We start from the raw sequence: 20,087 nt of genomic DNA on the forward strand, positions 1-20,087 counted from the left end.
TGTTAAAACTTCATTGTGAGCAGTTCCTTAGAAGAATATGACAGAACCATTTGTTTACTTCAGTCTTATTTAGCTGTGATAAAATCATATAATTTTACATTCATTTCCACTAATTTTTACTAATTATGTTATTTATTTTTTCTAATTCCAAAATATGAACATTCTATACCAATTATCTCTAGTACATTAACTGAATAAGTTAAAAACCACAATAGTATGATTTTTTTGTTTATTAAAAACATTGTATGAAAAAAAATCTGCGTCTCTGGACTGAATAATATAATTAATTGTATTTCTACCACTTTGGCTTTTAAAACGCTACTATTCTCTCTCACAAAAGAAAGACTTAAAAAATTAAAATCAAGTCTTTAAAACTTCAATCTGAATGGGTTAATTAAGAAAATAAAATTTTTGTTAGGTTGTTGTAAGCCGGAAGCTTCCTATTTTACAATGTGAGAACATTAAAGAAAAACACTTCCATCGTAATCTTAGTAAAATAAAAAAAAAGATTTTTAATAATCTCAAATGTAATTGTGTTTGTAATAAAGCTTCATGTTACACCATTCAGAAAGAACTTTGCCAAAGTATTTCTCGGAAAACCTGTCAAACATTTGGTGAAACACTTTTTCTGTTAAATTTTCCTAATTTTAAATCTTCATCACCAAAATCAATCATTTTCTATAAATAAAGGTAATGATACTTAATTTTATTTAGGACTCCAATATATCCGTTTACTATATGCCTCACAACTTTATAAGCTCTAAAATGATTTTATACTTATTTAAAACTGGTCGTTTATAAATCTCACCAGTTTACTAAAAGTTTGGGCCTATCATTAAGTTTAAATGAATTATAAAATTTTAATTATCAATTAATTCTAAATTTTTGCATACCGCTCATCCATATTCGTCTCTAAATGTAGTTTACAGACTTATTTCAAGCTTTCAAGATGAATTCTAGTAACAGTGCTGGAAAATTCCATAAGTCTACTCAAGATTTATCTCAAGGAACAACTAAAACCCAAGATATGTGAGTGAAAGTTTTGTCAAATCAATATAGAACTTGGAATTAATTTTCTTCTGACGTAATGTAATAGATTACCGAAAATGGAATTCACTTGGAAATTATACAAATCTCGAAGATATATTGTCACTGCCATGAGTCTTCTGGGATTCTTCAATGCCTACACCACAAATGTGAGCTTTAACGTTGCAATCGTTGCAATGACCCAAAAAGTGAATGTAGTCTTGGAGAATGGAACCACTATTGAAACACAGGAGTTTGATTGGAACTCCAAAGAACAAGGACTATTGCTCAGCTCTATCTACTACGGCTACATCTGTACTCAAGTTCTTGGTGGAATATTAGCTGAACGATTTAGCGGACATATTGTAAGTTTACCCATTTATAAAGAACTACATATGCTATAATAGATAACAATTAAAAGAAAAATAAGACTTGATGTAAATTAACCCTTTAAGGACGATTGGAACACCGGTATCCCATAAAGAAAATAATTTTTCCTGACTATCTAAAGTTATTTTTTTAATGTGTCTGTACATAATTGTAAAGTAGAAGGTTGAAAGAATCTATAATATTTTTTGCAAATCTCTAGCTATTTGCTATGTAGTGTATTTGCTTTGTAGTAAATATTTAAGCTTAAAAATGGCGAATTTTTAAATTCTCAAATTCATAATTGATTTTTTATACTGCCAATTTTTTTTTAAGCAAAACCCTTTTGGAAATAAAAACTACAATACTCATACATAATATTTTTTAATAAAGCGAAAAATATTATTCATTAATATTGTCAGAAAAATTACGTAAATTTTTGGGCTATTTTTGTCCCTATCGTTCATAGAAGCACAAAATATACCGAATCAGACTCTGTTGGATTTTCCAAGGTTAGATGTAAGACTTATTATTGATTATGTTTCTCAGTTTAAATTTTATTGTTGATTTTCAGTCCGTAAAAAGTGTCTCGTCGTTAAAGGGTTAACTAGAAAAAATCGACACACCAACCATAACACCATATGCTGAAACTCAGCAAAATATTTATATAACTTAGCAAAAAACTAAAAAGTGCTGATCTTCAGAACTTAATGTTCGCTAAAAGAAAAGTATTTTTCCTGCAAAATATATTCCTTCCAGATATAAAAATAATTTTGAATAAAAACTTGTGTATATACATGCTCTGCATGTCTTACAAATTTTAATCTAATTAAAAGTGTAAAAAACCATCAGTGAAAGAAAAAAGAGTTAATAATAAAAAATTCAAGCAGATGTGTTAAAACTACAAACTAAAATAGAATGGGCAAAACCACTACACTACTGTGAGATAACTCTACACAGAAAAAATTGTGAAAAATCGTTCGAAAAAAGGTCTGTGAATTCCTATTGTGGACTCACGAAATGCTCATAAATCGTTTAACCCACAAAAAAAAGTAGTAAAAGTTTGTACTTTTTCATTTGTTGACCATTTTTTGTTCCTTTACAAACATTTTTTCGTACATTTTTTGTTCGTACATTCGAATCTCAAGTTTGAAATGTAATATTTTTAATACAAATTGATTTTTTTATTCCTTTTTCTTAAGGAGTGTTGCTTGGAAACTTCTTAACAATTTATCGTCTTTATTTTCTCTAAAATCATTCTTAGTACATTTTAAAATGAATAAAAATGTAAACCTAGCTTGGTCCCCTATTTCGGCCACCTTTATTCTCATAGTTCCTTGCCCTTCGGGATTTCTTCCAATGTCTGTTTCTCGTCATCTCGTTTGTCGAAATTTACATTCTCTGTTTTTCTTTTGCATTGTTTGTATGATCTCTAGACTATATAAAAACTAAAACTTCATGGAACTTCGAGGAATAAAAAAGGTGGTCGGAATTGCAAGCTGTCCGGAATTTGGCACACTTACCCTATGTCGACCTTTTCTTCAGTGGACAAGGGCCCTATACTCTCTATATGAATTTATATAAGACTCCTTCTCTAAAGTTTAATATCTAATTTAAAAAAAATGCAGTGTTCACAACTATCCCGTGTTAACTGCTGCCCCTGTTTCCCCTACAGTTTCGTTTTACACTCAGTCCCGGCATTATGCACTTCGGGATTATGCACCTGACGGAATTATGCACAGTTTGCCTACCGTTGGGAGTAAATTTATGAAATCATTTTTTAAATAACGCCTGAATGAATACTATCTTGCGACGCGGGAAATTTGAAAACACTGCGCTTTTTTTTCAGAATAAAACCTAATTTATTTTATCAAGGTAAAATTTTTAAATATTCTAACCATTTATTGAAGGACTCTGGCCAAAAATACTGTTTGTTAATGCATTTCTATTAAACCGTTAAATCTTTTGGTATTACTCCGCGCGAAATTCGTTCTACGGCCGATTTATTCAAAAGAAAGTCCCTGCGAGTATGCAAAATTTCTCGATGCGTAATGCCATTTCGCGCGTTGATTCCGGGATTGAGTGTAATGAGTCTTAGCGTTAGTGTCCAATCTCTGTAATTTTTTAGATTTTCCTCGTAAATTCTTGAATATTCTTCAAATGAAATTTCATGTAAAGAATTACATGTACGAAAATAGGTTCTGTATAGAAATATTCTCCTTGAAAATTGGGTAGTAGAAATTGCTCACTCTTGGAGTTATTCGAGCAGTTAAAAGAATTTAAGTATCAGAAGATTGTAAGGTCCTACAAGACAGTGTTATCTAAAAAAAAACTCTGGCTAAATATGTTTAGAGTAAAACTATACTTATGGAAGAGTTACATTTTTGCCCATTCTCCTTTGTAAAACAAAAGTTTATGAGGTACATGACTTTCTCAGACCGGAAGACACTAAATGCTAGCATTATTGTGGAAATTTTTGGTCCATTTTTGCAATAAAATATATAAATGAGTATCCACCTGAACAGCAGTATAAATCTGCTCAGGTATTTTACTACGGTATTCTACTTGTCGACTTTCAGGAAGCCCCAAGGCCACTCGCCTGCCCAAATACTCTCACGGCAACTGGACTCAACCTGAACCGTGGAATCATAGAAACTCTATCCCGAGCAACAACAGGATACGCGCGTCTATTAAAAGCACTCCTTGCTAAAAAAAATATACTAAACTATTTTTTTTAGATCATATCATTAAAAAAATGTTGAAATTTGTTGAACTTTAAATATTTTTCAGGTTTTTGGCATTGGCGTAGGGGCAAGTTCAATTTTAATGATACTTTCACCAATGGCGGCTAAACAAGGGATTATACCCTTAATAGTTACGAGGATCCTAATAGGTCTCTTTCATGTAACTATATCTAACATTTTTATTCTTCACTTGCATTTTTCTAAAATTGATGTTTATAGGGTGTTACTTATCCAAGTATTCAAGACGTATATGCACACTGGGCTCCAATCTATGAAAGAACTACAATTACTGGGATAGTTCACAGCGGAAGTGCAATAGGAATATCTGCTGCGTTCCTTCTATCGGGAATCTTTCTTGAATATTTAAGTTGGGAGAGTATATTCTATGTTTTCGGTTAGGAATCTTTCCATAAGATTTATGGATTGAGTTTTTAATAATGTCAGTTTTTCAGGAGGTCTTGGTTGCGTTTGGTATATAATATGGATGATATTTATCAAGAAAGATCCAGCAAGTGATCCCCGAATTTCACCAGAAGAAAGAGCTTATATCGAGAATAATCTAGAAAAGATAGATGAAAAGAAAAATGTTCAACGTCCTTGGAAGGATATCTTCACTTCTTCAGCTGTAATTGCTGTCACAATTGTCAATTTCTGTGATATTTGGACGACCAGCATATTTGTAACAGAGGTTCCGACTTTTCTCAAAGATGTACTTAACTTCGATTTTAAGAAAATGGGTATTAGAGCAGCAGCTCCATACTTACTGTATATTGTCATAGCTTTTATTGTTAGTCCATTAAGTGACTACCTTCGGTCTAGAAAAATTCTTACAACTCAACGAGTAAGGAAACTTTTTGTTAGCTCTGGATTTCTCGGAACTGCATTCTTTCTGTTACTCATGTGCAACATGAATAGTGCCGACGCCGTTAGTAGCTGTCTAATTATTGCAGTTGGCATTACAGCAATTACGAGAACATCGTATTAGTAAGTTATTGCTGAGCCAGAACTATAATAAAAAATAATTCAATCTACATTTTCTAGTTCAAACGCTCTTGACTTTGCTCCTAACTATGCCTCAGTTATTATGGGAATATCAATCACAATTGGAACCATTACTGCAATTATAAGTCCATCCATGGTAGGTTTTATAGTTCAGAACGGATTAAAAGACGAGTGGAAAATCGTATTCTACGTTACTGCTGGATTCTGCGTGTGTGGCTCCATTGTATTTGGAATATTTGGAAAAGGAACAGTTCAATCTTGGGCACAAAGTTCACAAGTGCATAAACGTAGAATTGACATTATAACAGATTAACAAACATTCCATGGTATTTCCAATTACACCTTTTATTATTTGGACCTAAGAACAGAACAATGTCTTCCTACTTTAATCGATATCTATAAAATTTCATTCTCTTTTTACTGCTCGAACTCCGCAGAGACAAAGTAGGGGAAAGTACTCTCCCTTCGAACGTTCATACCTTCGAATAATGTGAATTTTCTTTGATTTTCCAAGAAGACTTACACAAAATTATCACAGGAATAATTGATAATAAGCTATGCTAATATTTAATAGAAATGTGTAAGCCACTTAGAAAAAGTAAAAGAAAATTCACATTATTCGAAGGCATGAACGTTCGAAGGGAGAGTACTTTCCCCTACATTCCTAGATGTTTTACCCCCTAAAAATTTCCACCTTCTACACCAGGAGATTAATTTCCTCAACATATCTTCACGTTTCTGAGAAATGATGTTATGCTATTTGCCCGTCAGTCCGTTTGCCCTTCCGCCCGACCTTTACCACGGCTAGAGACCAAACGGTTAGAGATAAAGACTTGGGGCCCCCGAAATCATGTTTTTTGGGATTGATCGAAAAGGAGTCGGGCGATTTTTTTTTCATTTTTCAATATGTTTCAGAGATTGTCCAGGCGAACATTTCGTCCATATATAAAAATACCGTTGAATCATTCCTAATAATAACGGGTTTTCAAAGTGAAAAATGAAAAAGGCTCTAGAGAGCGTATTTCTCATCCAAATGGTATAATGTTTGCGCTCGTTGGAAAGGTCTTGGAATTCCCAATAAAACTAAATCAATTCAAATCACTTCGGAATCGATAATGAACCGGTTCATAACCGATTATTAATTTTTATCGAAAATTCAATTATATCACTTAATGTGTATTTTGGGCATTGAGTGATTTGTAAATCGGTTCAAATTGGTTGTGAATCGGTAATGAACCAGTTATATGAACCGATAAGTAATTTTTGTTCGAAAATCAATTATATTGATTTTCGAATCTTCGATATTATATCAATTATATGTAACCGGTGACTCACTGGTCCTTCAAAAAAAGGATTCAATGATTTTACAGAATTTAATAGATTTATTTGACCTTAATATCGAATCCTAAGCCACAATTTCCTTTAAAAAAATGCCTCATAAGAAATTTGAAGAATTAAGCCATATGCTGAACCTTAGGTCGCAGAAAACTATATAAGTCGCTATCTCAAACTGTTTGGCTTATAATAATTGTAGCAAAATACGGACAAAAACGAAAGTGACGTAATTTAACAGAAATCTCCATCACAGTTTCAAAAATCTTAAAAATAAAATGAATCCCAAAAGCATGGAAGGCAAAATTTTTCAGAACAGCTAAGTTTTTAAATTTCTTTCTCTGTGGAATTCTACTAATTTTTATGCAAACTGTAATTGAATCAGATGTTTTTCTACAATTTAGGTCAATTAAATAAATAAGTTAATTTAATAATAAACGTCTTTTATTTCTTCTGGTTATTTCTTCTTGGTTTTACCAAGACGTCAAGCATACTCTTGCTTGCGGCGTTGAACACTACAATAGGGATTTTTTTTTGTATTTTTTTCAATTCCAGGAATTTGGTACTGCAATCGGTAGTGAGATAACGCCTCATAAGTTTAGTTTCTAACCTTTCAAAATAGGCTGTATAGGGCTTATTAAACTCCTTGGACTATCGCATCATTGCAAAGTAATAAAATGACATAAACGGTAGTTTTTCAAGAACTTCAAGATTTTTTTTAAGAAGTCTTGAATATCTGTATAACACCTCTGAACACACTATCTGTCCCTTGTAAAGATGTATCCATTCTATTGTTCCAAAGGTTTGAAGCTACTTCAAAACAACAATAATTCCAAGAAAAGTATTCGTAAAATTTAATTGAAAAACAAATTGAAATTAATTAAAACTGAATGACAGCAATGAGTACGAAAACCTTAATTTTGAAGATTAATCGAGCTCGTTATTTTGGTGGCATACCCTTAAAGTTAGCTTTGCATGATTGATTGAACAAATAAAGTCGTTTTGCTAAATCAACTCATAGATGTAACTTTTGAGTTCAAAGTTATGACGAATTTTTTAAAGTTTTTTTTCGCTGAATGTTCAGTAGTATTTTATGAGTCATGAAAAATCGTAGAAATAACACTTACCTCCAGTATCCAAGTGCCTTGTGGATACTCTCCCCAGGTGTGTGTAGTCATGAATGGCCACTTTGTGAAGCCGTCCCTGTGATCATCGTCATTTTTCCTGCGGCTCAATATCATAGATCTAAAGGACAATATTGTCAAATAATAAAAGCAAATTAGATATTTGGAAATCTTATTCTTACTCAAAAAAAAAATTACCTTGTTCCCATGGGAGACGTGAGAAATAGTTCCAAGTCACCTCTTCGTGTACTGTTTGCCGTGATAACTGCCTGAACGTGCTCCAAGTAGTTCACTTCTGTATCTGATCCTGCACATGCATTCGTGTTGATTTTCAAATACAGAGAACCTCCATTACTTGGGATCCTCATGGGCTCCAATATCGCTCCGGCTTCACAGTGATACCTCGGTGGACAGGTAAGCCACTGCTTGGCCAGAGCGACCATTGCACCAGCATCGAGAACTCCAAAACCAAATAGATGATTAAACTCCAATCCAACTCCGTTCATGGTCCAGTGAAAACGATTTTTAGCATCAAAAAGCGAATTCCTCTTGGACGTCAATACTGTGATATGCTGAACATCGCGCCAAGTCAAAGATGGACTAAGGAAAAAGTGAAATAAATTAGTAATTTTATCATCTACTACCAACGAAAATCCCCCATACTTTGCTTCTAAAGCTAGAGCAAAGACGCCTGCAGCTTCAGGAGCTGCAGCACTTGTTCCAGAATGAGTTGTTGTGCACTTCCCATACAAATCTGTTGTGGCTACACCGGTATTGGGATCTTTGGCTCCATTGCTGAACGTGCTGGCCAACGTTGAACTACAGCTCTCGTCATAGTGGGCGTTTTGACCATCATTTATCGCACTGTTTATCGAAATTGTCCACATTGAAGCTGCATATCCCTGAGATTCACAAGAAATCAATATGAATTAACCAACCGTGTGGGAAGCTCCTCAATACTCATTATTCTTTCCAGCCACGTGAGTCCACAATCAAAATGAATTTAAACTCTTTCAAGAATTCATACTAATAAAAAAGTACGAAAAACTTTCTTTCTAACTTTTAAACTCTGTACAAAGTTTTCAAAGAATTTTGTGGTATCTAGAAAGATACTGGCAGATACTATACAAAACTTTTGTAGCAAGATGCTGCAAAACTGATTTCGAACTTTTCTTTGAAGGTATATAATTATTTTAGCTTCAGAATATTTAAAAGCAAATTTTAGGGAAAAATCGTGTAACAATTTATTTCCAATGTTTTAATAATAATTTCTGACAAAGTGTTTTCAATCTATTTATAATATTGAATAAATCTAAAATAATGCATTGAGTTTGAAGTTTTCTATTATAAAATTTCACATTTACATTTTCAAGTGCCCATTGTTACAAAAATATACATATAGAGAGAATACACTTGGGTCATATGGAAATTATATCATTTACTTTAGCGGCTATAGAATTAAATTGAAATTCTGGCCCGCATCCGCTGTTGACTGTCAAGAGAACAATTTGTATGGTAAAAGTTGTGGATTTCCCATTTGGTATAAATCTAATTTTAGCGTAAATGAAATTTTCAACCCATTCTCTTGTGTCCACAGAAGCCGGAAAATTCGCAACTCTATAACAGAATACTCACGTCGCAATTGCAATCATCCTCTTCACCTCCATCTCCTGATGCCCACACATAGATGTTTCCCAGTCCATTTCGACCCTGATGCATGACACAATTTTACATTACTCCTTACCACTTAGATCAAACCTCTCTTAACACCCTCATACTCACCTCATTGACTCCCTGCACAATGGCTCGCATTGTGGCATTTCTCGGACCATCTACGGTCTTTCCATCATCCGTAGGACCCCATGAAGCACTGTAGATGTGGATCTTGTGAGGCTCATGGCCCATTGAATTTGCCTCAATGAGATCCGTCATATAGGGCTGATCCAACATTCGAATTCCGGCAATCTTTGAATCATATGCAACACCTACACCACAAATGCCATTGTCTCGGGCTGCAGCTACTTCTCCAGCACATCTGGTACCATGGCTGAAAGAACAAAATTCAGGATAATCAGGATTGTTGAATGCCAATTTATTTACTACTTTTGGAAATCACAGATAAATCCACTTAAAATTAGAGATATAATTTAATTTTATTGATAAATTGAAATTGTCAGGGAGAATCTCCGTCTGGAAGCAACAACAAAAATCTGTGATCGAAAACTTGATTCTTTTCTTCTCCAGAGCCTTCGACACTCTCCGTATCTTTCTGAGCGGCTGGGGAAAAAAGCTTTATTGGGAAATCATTTATTGGGAAATTTTTATTGGGAAATTGGCAAATCACGGATTTTGGTGAATTCTGATTGTCCAGGAAGTGTTTTTTTGGCTCTTGAGAAAGCTTAATGTGTCTACAATAACATCGTGTTGAAAGAAATGTGTAAAGTGTTATTATGTGAAATATTTTGAGGTATCTGTTGGCAAGCAGGAATTTGGTGTCTTCTTGACCACTTCCTGGACATCCCACAAGGTACTGGTCAATAATTCTTCTTGTTTTAGTGATCAACATTGTAAAGGAGTCATTTGACACGCAAAATTAATTCACAAACTTAATATTATTGGCTTTTGGAAAATTGAAGTTTGTCTCCTTTTCGTTCTTTTGGGGACGAGAGTACCCATGAGTTTTCCAATTTCCCAGAGGTGGAGAAAATTCTTTCACTACAAAAGTATCATATTTGACCACTAAGACTTAAAATAAAGTGAGTTTTACTGAAATTCGTTCACTGGATATGTTGCGGTCCGGAAAGAGTTAACGACTGAGCACGGCACAGCACATGTCGAAAGCTCTTGAAGCTTTTGATCTATTCTGTGTTTAAAATTTCACAGATTGTACTGCCGCGTCCATACGGAGATTCTCTTTCCTAATTTCCTTTGAACGACAATCTTCCTCGTGATAAAATATTCTTTTACTCTTTCGCTTATTTTGGGACTCTGAGGGATCAAAGAAAAATACAGATATTCTAAGAAAAACAATTTTTTTGGACTATTTTAAAATCAAGAAAAAGCAATTCACGTGAGTGAATCAGCTATAAGAATGTCCAAACCTGGGATATTTTTAGCATTAGCTTGATTAATTTAGCTAAGGTCTTTGTCATCGAACAATGATAAAAATGGCTTATTGTATACGGTCCGGAACGAGTAAAAGGATTATAAGGTAATTGTTTTTTTGGTTTCCCTTCCTTATCTAGCTCCCTATCGTCCCTATCCAAGGTCTTAGGACTTAAGGCTTATTTTGACCAATATCCTGTGTTAAAAATTGTTTAAAAAATAAATACAATATATTCATAAAAATTGATATCAAAATTATCATTCTATAAAATTGTCTTTTGTCAAATATTGAGGAAAACAAGAAATAACATTCTGCATAAGATTATTGTAAATTAATTATACATTTTTGAATAAAATACTTAAAATAATTATGAAATATGTCATTTATTTAATTTATCAACAAAAGTACCTACATAATATCGTTATCAAAACTTTTTCATATTTCATGTTAAAATTTCTAAATAAAGTCTGCTCAAAAATAATTTAGGTCATTTTAGTCACCTAAATAAAAATATTAATGATTTTTTTTTAATTCCTATTATTACATAGAGGATAATGCAAGTAAACCAGCATTGTAAAATTCACTAAATAATAAAATAACAAAAACAAGAGAAAAGGTAAAAAAATTGACCTTTGTATTTCTTATCATCAAAATCTGATCAAATATCTCATGTCGTAACTTTATGTACCAATATGATTTTTAAACCTGGAAGAAGGAAAACCCCTCCAAAACAACGGTTTATGAAAAAACTAAAAGAAAAAAAGACAAAGTTCAAATCCGAGTTCAGAATTTTTCCGTACATTCAATCCATTTCACCCGAAAAACATTTAACTTATAAAATTTCCAGAAATTTTCGAATTTTTTTAACACTACTCACTAAAATTCTTAATGAACAACAATTGCAAATTACAGAGTTATTGATAAAGAAGTGAAAAAGCCTTCATATGGAACGTCGAAGCACCAATATCTCTTTTTGCACTTCATTTCTAATACATTTATTTCTTTTCTTTACTTCAATCCTTTTGAAAATTTATGCAATTTGTTGGTAATAGTGACAATAATCTTGTTGTGATTTAAATATTTAACAATTTTACTAAATAGTTTATCGTATTAAAAATTTAAAATTACAATAACAGCCTAGAATTTTCAAAATATTTAAAAATTTAAATTCTTCAAATGCAAATTTAATTATTTATTTTAGACTACCAACCATGCCATATAAGCTTGCTATTGTATATGTACAATATTTGTAACTTTATATTGAATTTTTATATAAAGGGAAATTTTCTAATGCAATAGCCGCAATAGCTTTCCCTTTATATTCCCGAAGGTAATATGCATAATTAAACACCAAAGCACTAAAAAATATTCTTTTATTGAACTAATTGATAAAAGGGTATCCATTAAAAGAGTAATTTTATTTTTGCGACTTCTGACCTATCCAAATATTTTTTTTACAACTCTCCACAATCAATATTTTCTCTTCGTCGTCACCACTTATTTATGATTTTCCACATTCATTCTAAATATGATTTTTACCACCCATGTCCATCAACGTGGGAGTGAAAAATTAATTGAGAAGTGAGTGTGTCAATTTAGATTGATATTTTTCCGCAGTCCTCTCCTCAGTCGACCTTCGGAGTTTGAAAAACAGTTTTATAGAGACTGATTAAATTACGTAGAAGATATGAAGGATAATGGAGGCACGTTTTCATAGAATAGCAACCCCATTTTCACAATTGACTTTCTGAATTGAAATCCTTTAGTATACCATCTAGTTCTAGTATATATGCACCCCTTCATCTCCGCTTTGATTCACAATCACGGTAACACAATTAAATTTTCTTGACAATTCCACTATGTTTCCTATATTCCTTTAAAATTTATGTTCTTATTTTACTCTTCTTGGAATGTATTTCAAACGATGCGACAATAGATTTATGAAGCTATGAATTAAAGACAGAAAATTTATGGTGATTTAAGAGAAATCTGAACATTAAGGCACTTGCATTGAAGAGCTAGTGCCCTACAACCCCTTTACTTTCTCCACTGCATGTTGGTATTTCGAATCGCTTTTTACTGCTCGAACTCTACGGAGAGAGCAGTATATATCCCTCGATTTTTTCACCCCCCCCCCCCAAATTTCCACCTTTCAACCCCCTGGAGACCACTTTTCTCAACAAATCTTCACGTTTCAGACGATTTTTGAGAAATGTCCTCACCGTCGTCACGCTGTTTGCCCGTCTGTCCGTCCGGCTGCCGCCAGCTCGAGAGGCCAAAGGGTAAGAGATAGCGACTTGGGACCTTTAGGGGAACCCCCCCATAAGTCGACCCGAAGATCGTTAACATGCCCCTGATTTTCCCCCAACCCTCCCCATCCGCACCAAAACTATGTTTTTTGGGATTGCTCGAAAACGCGTCGTTCGATTTTTTTTTTTTCATTTTTGGATATGTCAGGGGCCTCTCGACATTTCATTTTTTCATACGTTTTTGCTTAGAGACACTGAAGACTATTGGCTAGTTTTTTCCTAAAGAGAATTGACTTATCAGTCTGATATATTTCGAAATTGTTCGTTAAAAGCTATCTATAAATACATATTGAGTCATTTATGAATCGATTCAAATCGGTTGAGTACCGGTAAACGGTAAATGATGCGAAAGTACTTTTGAGGTATAGCATTTAAGTCACGAGTTCGAGCATTTCGCAAAGCCTGGGACGCTTTGTCACCTCTTTTCAAAATATTAACAAATTTTTAAAAGATAATTTTGAAGTTGCACAACTATTAAGAAATGAATTATCATGTATTATGTGAGCAATTATAGTTATCTATAAACAAACAATAATAAAAGAGAATTTATTTGAATGTATTATGAAATCAATTAAAATCTATCTAAAATCCGATTACCTTTTTATATATATATATATTAATCCAACAAACGAACTTGTTAGTTTCAACCAACATGAAAATTCTACTAATTGGAAGTGAACTAAAAACACCCAAAACATGTATAAAATGAAATGATATCCCCCTTTGGGAATTATTTAATTATCACGAGGAAAGTTTTATCTCAACTTCAAACTTCGTGCTTGAAGGGTATGTTTAACAAAATAAGCTGTAAGTATAAATAACACAAATTAAGACTATTTCAGAGAAGATACTAATAGTGGACTTAAACTAAATTTCAGTGGAAAATTATTACAATATTTCTGAATGACATTAAAAAACAAATAAAACAAAGAAGCAGAAAAATTGGTCAATGAAATAATACATTTTGGTCAGAAAAAATTCTAAATCTTTACAAATTGTAGATCCAATGTATAGAACTAACTAATTCTATAAATTCTACAACATTTACTACTGATCAAATTTATTTTTTTACTGGCGAATTCTAATTTCTTATTTTTTGTACAATGCTCTTTACTATTTTTTTTGTGTCATAACATCCCACAATTACCTATTTAAAAAGATCGCTGCTTTCGTAAAGCATTTAACTAAATGTCAGACTGTCTGGAGGATATCTATTAATAGTCTCTTACAACTTACGCTAGAGGTATTTGATACTAAATATCAAAAAAATTCACGTTAAATTTGACTTAAAGACGAACCTAAAGACGTACGAAAAAATCTCCCAAAATACCACCAAATGTCACAGAAAATGGCGAAATTATTGCAATATGCGGAGTAACGGCAATATCTTTCACCAACAGCGTCTCGGTAATTAATGAAATGGTTCCTCAGGATCTTTTCACTTTAACCGCTGTCGCGGATTTTCGGAATGAGACACGTGAATGCCATTAAGAGACTATCCTTAATTGCGTGACAAAGATCTCAAGAACAATGTCAAGAGATTTAAAGTGGCAATTTCTGTACATTTGAAATGATATCTGTGGAAAATGCCCAAGCACGAAAATCTTCATTGCCAAAAATTATTATAGCGCATGTAACATTCCATCTCAGATTTCTTCCCTGTGGTAAAATAGGTGAGAAACTTCTTCACGTGAGACATTTAATATCCCATCGCACACGTGTCACAGCCCCCGGAAAATGATCTCTAGCTTTTTCTCTATTGCTAAGTGCTCGTCAGAACAACTTTTACTTATCCGAATTCCAGCTATTCTCTGACGTCAGTATACCTGGTGGGTAAATTGGACTTGTTCCACGTAAAAGAAACAACCATAGAATCTTCATCACTTTTCCTATATACTTTCTGCGTATTTTTGAACTTTCCACCCAAGGGTGATATCCAATTTGTGATAATGTTATTGTGTTTATTACACGTAATGTTCACATGTCAACTGTTTCTATCTACTAAAGGATTTTAAGAATAACCACCCCTTCTATCGAGATATCGAAGATAGACGAAGAATAGGAGAATATATTGAGAAAACAAAACCAGAAAAGTTTGAAATAAATATGTGATACAGGAAAACTTCTTTAGACATCCAGTAAAAGATTCACAAAGACTCACACGATGTGAGTTTCAGGGAAGAAAAGTTTTATAACATGTCATAAAAAATTAAAACAAGAACGATGGGAAACTCGCTAAATACTGAAACTCCTATTTAGAGTTTGAACTGTGTACCAGATCAAAATAGTTAAAAAAAAAATCATAAATAGACTCAAAATTTTAGCATAGAAAATATGAATTTTAAAGTAATCATTTTAAATAATAAATTATGTTGTTTATTAGCTAATAGTTAATAGAAAGTAACTAAACAGTGAAAACAGCTGAGCTTAAATATAGTCCGCATTCATTTGGGGAATGTAAACTTGTGGATTTATCTTTGCCTGATTGTGTATTTGCCCGTATTGTTTATTAAAATAAAATTATTAAAAAAGAAAAGAAAATGTCGACAGATAATATTGACTTAGGTAGTCACTGAAGACTAGAAATCGATATCATAAACCATTTGACTTCTAGCTTCGTTACAAATTAAAAAAAAAGTTTAAAAATCAATTTTCAAAAAATATCAAACAATTACGAGTCCTTTGGGATAATCGATTGAGATCTATGCAGTCAAGTGGATTATTTGAAAAGCTATCAAAAAATTCAAATTTAGATTGATTAAGATATAGGATCAGAATCGTTATCTCCATCTATAAAATTTCAAAATGTCGATTTTTTGTCATGGATGTACATACATGAACGAAATATCTGTCTTGATTACCTTCAAAACCTATCCGAATATTTAAAAAATGTAAATGGAGTTGTTTTAGAGATAACCCCGCAACACCTCAAGAAAAAGAAATTTCTGTCTTTGTTTTGGAGAGGAAAATGTAGGAAACGGTATGAAACATAATGCTAGGGTTTTGCGGAGTCACGGAAAATCATAACTTTATAACTTTTACCGTGTAAGCGATAAAACTATTTGAAATTTAAAAAAAAAATCGATTATTTCCTGATTGAATTCGAGGAGTAAAAATTATATAGTACAATATTACTTTAAACAAACCAAATTTTCTCTAATAATACGTACAAAAATAGAAGCTATTCAGACAAAATTGGTTAAAATTTATTTATTAGATGTTAGTATACATAATATGAGAATAGAAGCACCTGCAAAGTCCTAATTTATGCATTCTAGAGAAACACTAAAAAGGAGAAATTCAACAAGTGCGATACTAATTTGTATTTTAGTTGAGATTGTTATTTTTTATTCAATATTTTTTAACAATTTAAAAAAAAATAAGAAAATGCCTTGATATATAATAAAGACTTCAAGATTTTTAAAGTGGGATACTTTTAACTTTAATTTAATTAAAAATGTAAAATGATGTAGAAAAATTACTTTCTTTTTTCTCTAAAGTTATTGTATGAAAAGTTATCATGTTCCCGCAATCTTTGCGTATTATTAATTACTTTCGCAATACATGTAAATATCACTATTCAAATTCAAATTTAAAGACAAATATTCTTACTAAAGTAGTACCAGGATCTACACAATTACTTTACAGTTGACAGAATTGCAAGAAAAGATACTCCTGCCTTAATAACTTCAATAAACATGTGCAGGTTAATATCATACATTCCACCTGCCTTTAGTCCAAATGTTTTTTGTGACATAAGCATCAATATTAAAAGGATCTTTTGCTCTTTTAAACCTAGTTCATACCAATTTGTGAGGTAGAATTCGGTAGAAAATTTTTCTGTTTTTGAATATATGAGTTCTCCGAATATGCAAATGACTCCAAATTGGCCAAGAACTAATGAAAATAACGGAATAAATGCAATAAATTCATCACTTAAAATTAGAAAAAATATACACAAGACAAATGTTGCACTAGCTGCAATTTGAACTGTAATGGTATAGTAAAATACTTCCCCAAATATACTGAATTTATCAAGAATATTGCAATGAAATTTATAGAATTGGATTAAGACTCTTTCTTTGTTGCTAAAATCAAAATTTTTGATATGCTGTAATATATCGTGAAAGATATTCAAGGCAGCAATAAAATAGAATCCAATAATTATTAGAACCGCGTCAGAAATTGAGATGAAAATTGTTGATATTTGGAGACAGATACACTGATTGATGTGCTGATTGAATAAGCTGGCATTTGGGATTGGGAATACTCCAGGAATAGCAAGTACCATTGAATCAGTGTAAACTACGTATAACATTGTCGCTGCACCGGCCATTAACATCGCTAGAAAGAGAATTCTACATAAGGAATTTAATATACTACTCTTGTTCCTTAATTTGAAAATCTCACCCCAGAATTATTTTAATTATGCTGAAGCTCTTCTTAAGATGCTTTAGATAAATTTTTGCAGAATCTGTAACTAAATCAAATTCATGAACTTGATGAAGTTCTTCAATAAATTGAAAGAGAATTTTCAGTTGATTTGGTTGGAAAGTAATTGACAAAGATCCAATTAGAACATTTAGAAATCCTGCAATAATTATAACTCTTAAAAGAATTTCCATAAGATTTTGCTCAAAGTACACTAAAGTAAAAACAACAGATATTAAACTGTATATATTGTAACTCTGGATGATGACTTTTTCATATCCTTGTAGATATGTCCAAGGTTTGAACGATAAGTTCAAAATGCGTATAAGACATGTAAGAAACTCTTCTAATTTTTGATATTCAAGAAAACACTCGATATACTTCACCATCTTTAGACTGTTCAGGAATGACGAACCTCAACAGGAAATACATCGATTTATAGTTGGACTTAAATTGTGTTCTAAACTCATTTGTTCAATTTTCCAAATAAAAAATTACCTATTTTATTTCATTTCAAAACCGTGAATAATGTAATATCTGTAAAAGAACATGAATATGTAAATTACTCAATTTTTCATCTATTTTTTCTTAATACTGAGAAAATATAAATTAACTTTAAAGGACATTTGATTTGTATGTCTGAAATATTTATTAGTCTAAATCCCTAATATACAAGTAGGGGAATCTGGGGCAGCTTTGAATTGGGGTACCTTTGAAATTGTTTTTTTTTTCTCCTATTGTCAAAATAAATTGAGGCTTATTAATAATGCAACTTAGCTTGATAATTGCTTTGAAGACTGAATATAAAGGTGGCCCACTTCCCAGTAAACCATATAAACACGAAATATAAATATAATTTTTTAGGGATTAAAAGTCGAAATACATAAAACTCAAAATCGAGGAATTATACTGCACTCCAAGAGTTCGAACAGTAAAAGTTAAGCTGTATAGAACTGCCTTACTTTCCTAGAATTATTCTATATTATATCAATTCAATACAGTCTCGAACTTATTCTAATACCCTAGACACACTTACGACTTAAGCGGAGAGACGACTTAATGTATTTATGATCAAAATAACGATTTGTCTAAATTCCCACCAATTTCTCTTTAACAAAGCCATTTCTCTTCTTAAGTCGAGAGATGGATTAGTCAGAAACTGATGGAAATGTAATCTAATCATTATTTTCATAATAATTACATTAATCTGCCTCTCGGCTTAAGTCGCAAGTGTGTCTAAGGTATAATATTTAAAGAATTTCATGATTATAGTGAATAATAAAATTTCAAATGAAAAATCTTTGATCTGGAAAGATTGAACTTTCACCCTGAAAGGTTAAATTAAAAAGCGATAAATAGAATCTTCGGTGTATATAGACGAAATATATCTATTTAGACAAACATCAAAATATTTTAATATCTAAACTTTAAAATTGAAAATCGTAAAAATTTGTTTTCTAATAACAAAATAAAATAAACTGAGATAAGCTTGTGATACTAGACATCTTCTCTTGGTTTTGAAACGTAGAATTTGGATGAATTTCAAGTTGCAGGACCACGAAATTGTTTGAAAAAGATCTCAGCGTTCATTTATGTTGGCTTCTCATTGATCACTAGTTTAACTGGTTTAACTATGTTAGTTTGAAGACGATTAATTTACGCATTAGAATAATCATCGTTTCCATCAATACCAGTCACATGCAAATGTATAAACCAAAAAATACTGATACGTATTTTCTTAACTTCAACATTCTAAATTATAATCTCTTAATCTTAATCTCTTTCTAGACATAATACAATACTAAAAAGTATTTCAAAATCAAAAAATTATAAAATTCCCTCCCCTATGTTTATAATCACTATTTGTTAATTTTGCTTTAAAGGAATTATCTTTAATAATAAAATGTGAAAGAGTTTTATAGTCATATGTTCTATGAAAGAACAATCTTTTAACAAACTTTTTAAAGACGGAATTACAAAACTTTTCGTTCAGAGTATGTTTCATATGTTCTAAATTTAAGAATCCTATCGAATATCTCATGTTATTATGTAATATTATTGTTATATCAAAAGTACAGCTATTACGAAGTCTACAAAACCCCTTTGCGACTCTCTAACACTTTAAGCAACTTTTATCACCGAAATCACTTTTACTGATAGCTATAAATTTCTTCAAAAAAAAAAAAACATCCAACCCTCTTAAGAAAAAAATTAATATCCAACTTTCTAGATAAAATTCTGGATCATAAATTTTCTGAAAATTGCGAAAGGCATAAATTGTAATAGCTACATTCCTCTGTCTCCAATTTCTCTCTACCAATGAGTATTTATCAAGTGTAAATTTCCCGATGGAAATCACATTGAGCTTTTGAATAGCGACAACAGAGTATATGTCCACGAGAGAAGGTTTAACTCATGTGGAAAATTGGAAAATTACTGCAAAACGAAACGCTTCAAATGAGTACCATTACTTCCAACACAGTATAGTTGGAAAATAATTCATGAGTTTCCTGTGCACACAAAAAAGCGCGTATATGAAGCTTATATTATGGCTATAATCTCCACAGAGCTATTCCATCGTTAATTATACTTTGACTGAGATGGGTGTGCGGGGGTGAATGATGAGAATTCCCGATAGCACTGAAGT

At 31.9% G+C, this 20,087-nt stretch overlaps 1 protein-coding gene across 1 annotated transcript in view; it reads right to left on the reverse strand.

Annotated features, from left to right (window-relative positions):
* LOC129799714 (neuroendocrine convertase 2) overlaps positions 1 to 20,087 on the reverse strand; it is a 79,589-nt gene that overhangs the window by 5,102 nt on the left and 54,400 nt on the right. Inside the window, exons 6-10 of the mRNA XM_055843876.1 lie at positions 9,377 to 9,641; positions 9,230 to 9,304; positions 8,258 to 8,496; positions 7,793 to 8,194; positions 7,598 to 7,715 (exon numbers count right to left, since the gene is read on the reverse strand). Of these exons, the coding sequence (XP_055699851.1) occupies positions 7,598 to 7,715; positions 7,793 to 8,194; positions 8,258 to 8,496; positions 9,230 to 9,304; positions 9,377 to 9,641 (1,099 nt within the window). The remainder of the gene's footprint in view (positions 1 to 7,597; positions 7,716 to 7,792; positions 8,195 to 8,257; positions 8,497 to 9,229; positions 9,305 to 9,376; positions 9,642 to 20,087) is intronic.

The sequence above is a fragment of the Phlebotomus papatasi genome, chromosome 1, assembly GCF_024763615.1.
Source record: "Phlebotomus papatasi isolate M1 chromosome 1, Ppap_2.1, whole genome shotgun sequence".
NCBI classification, from domain to species: Eukaryota; Metazoa; Arthropoda; class Insecta; order Diptera; family Psychodidae; genus Phlebotomus; species Phlebotomus papatasi.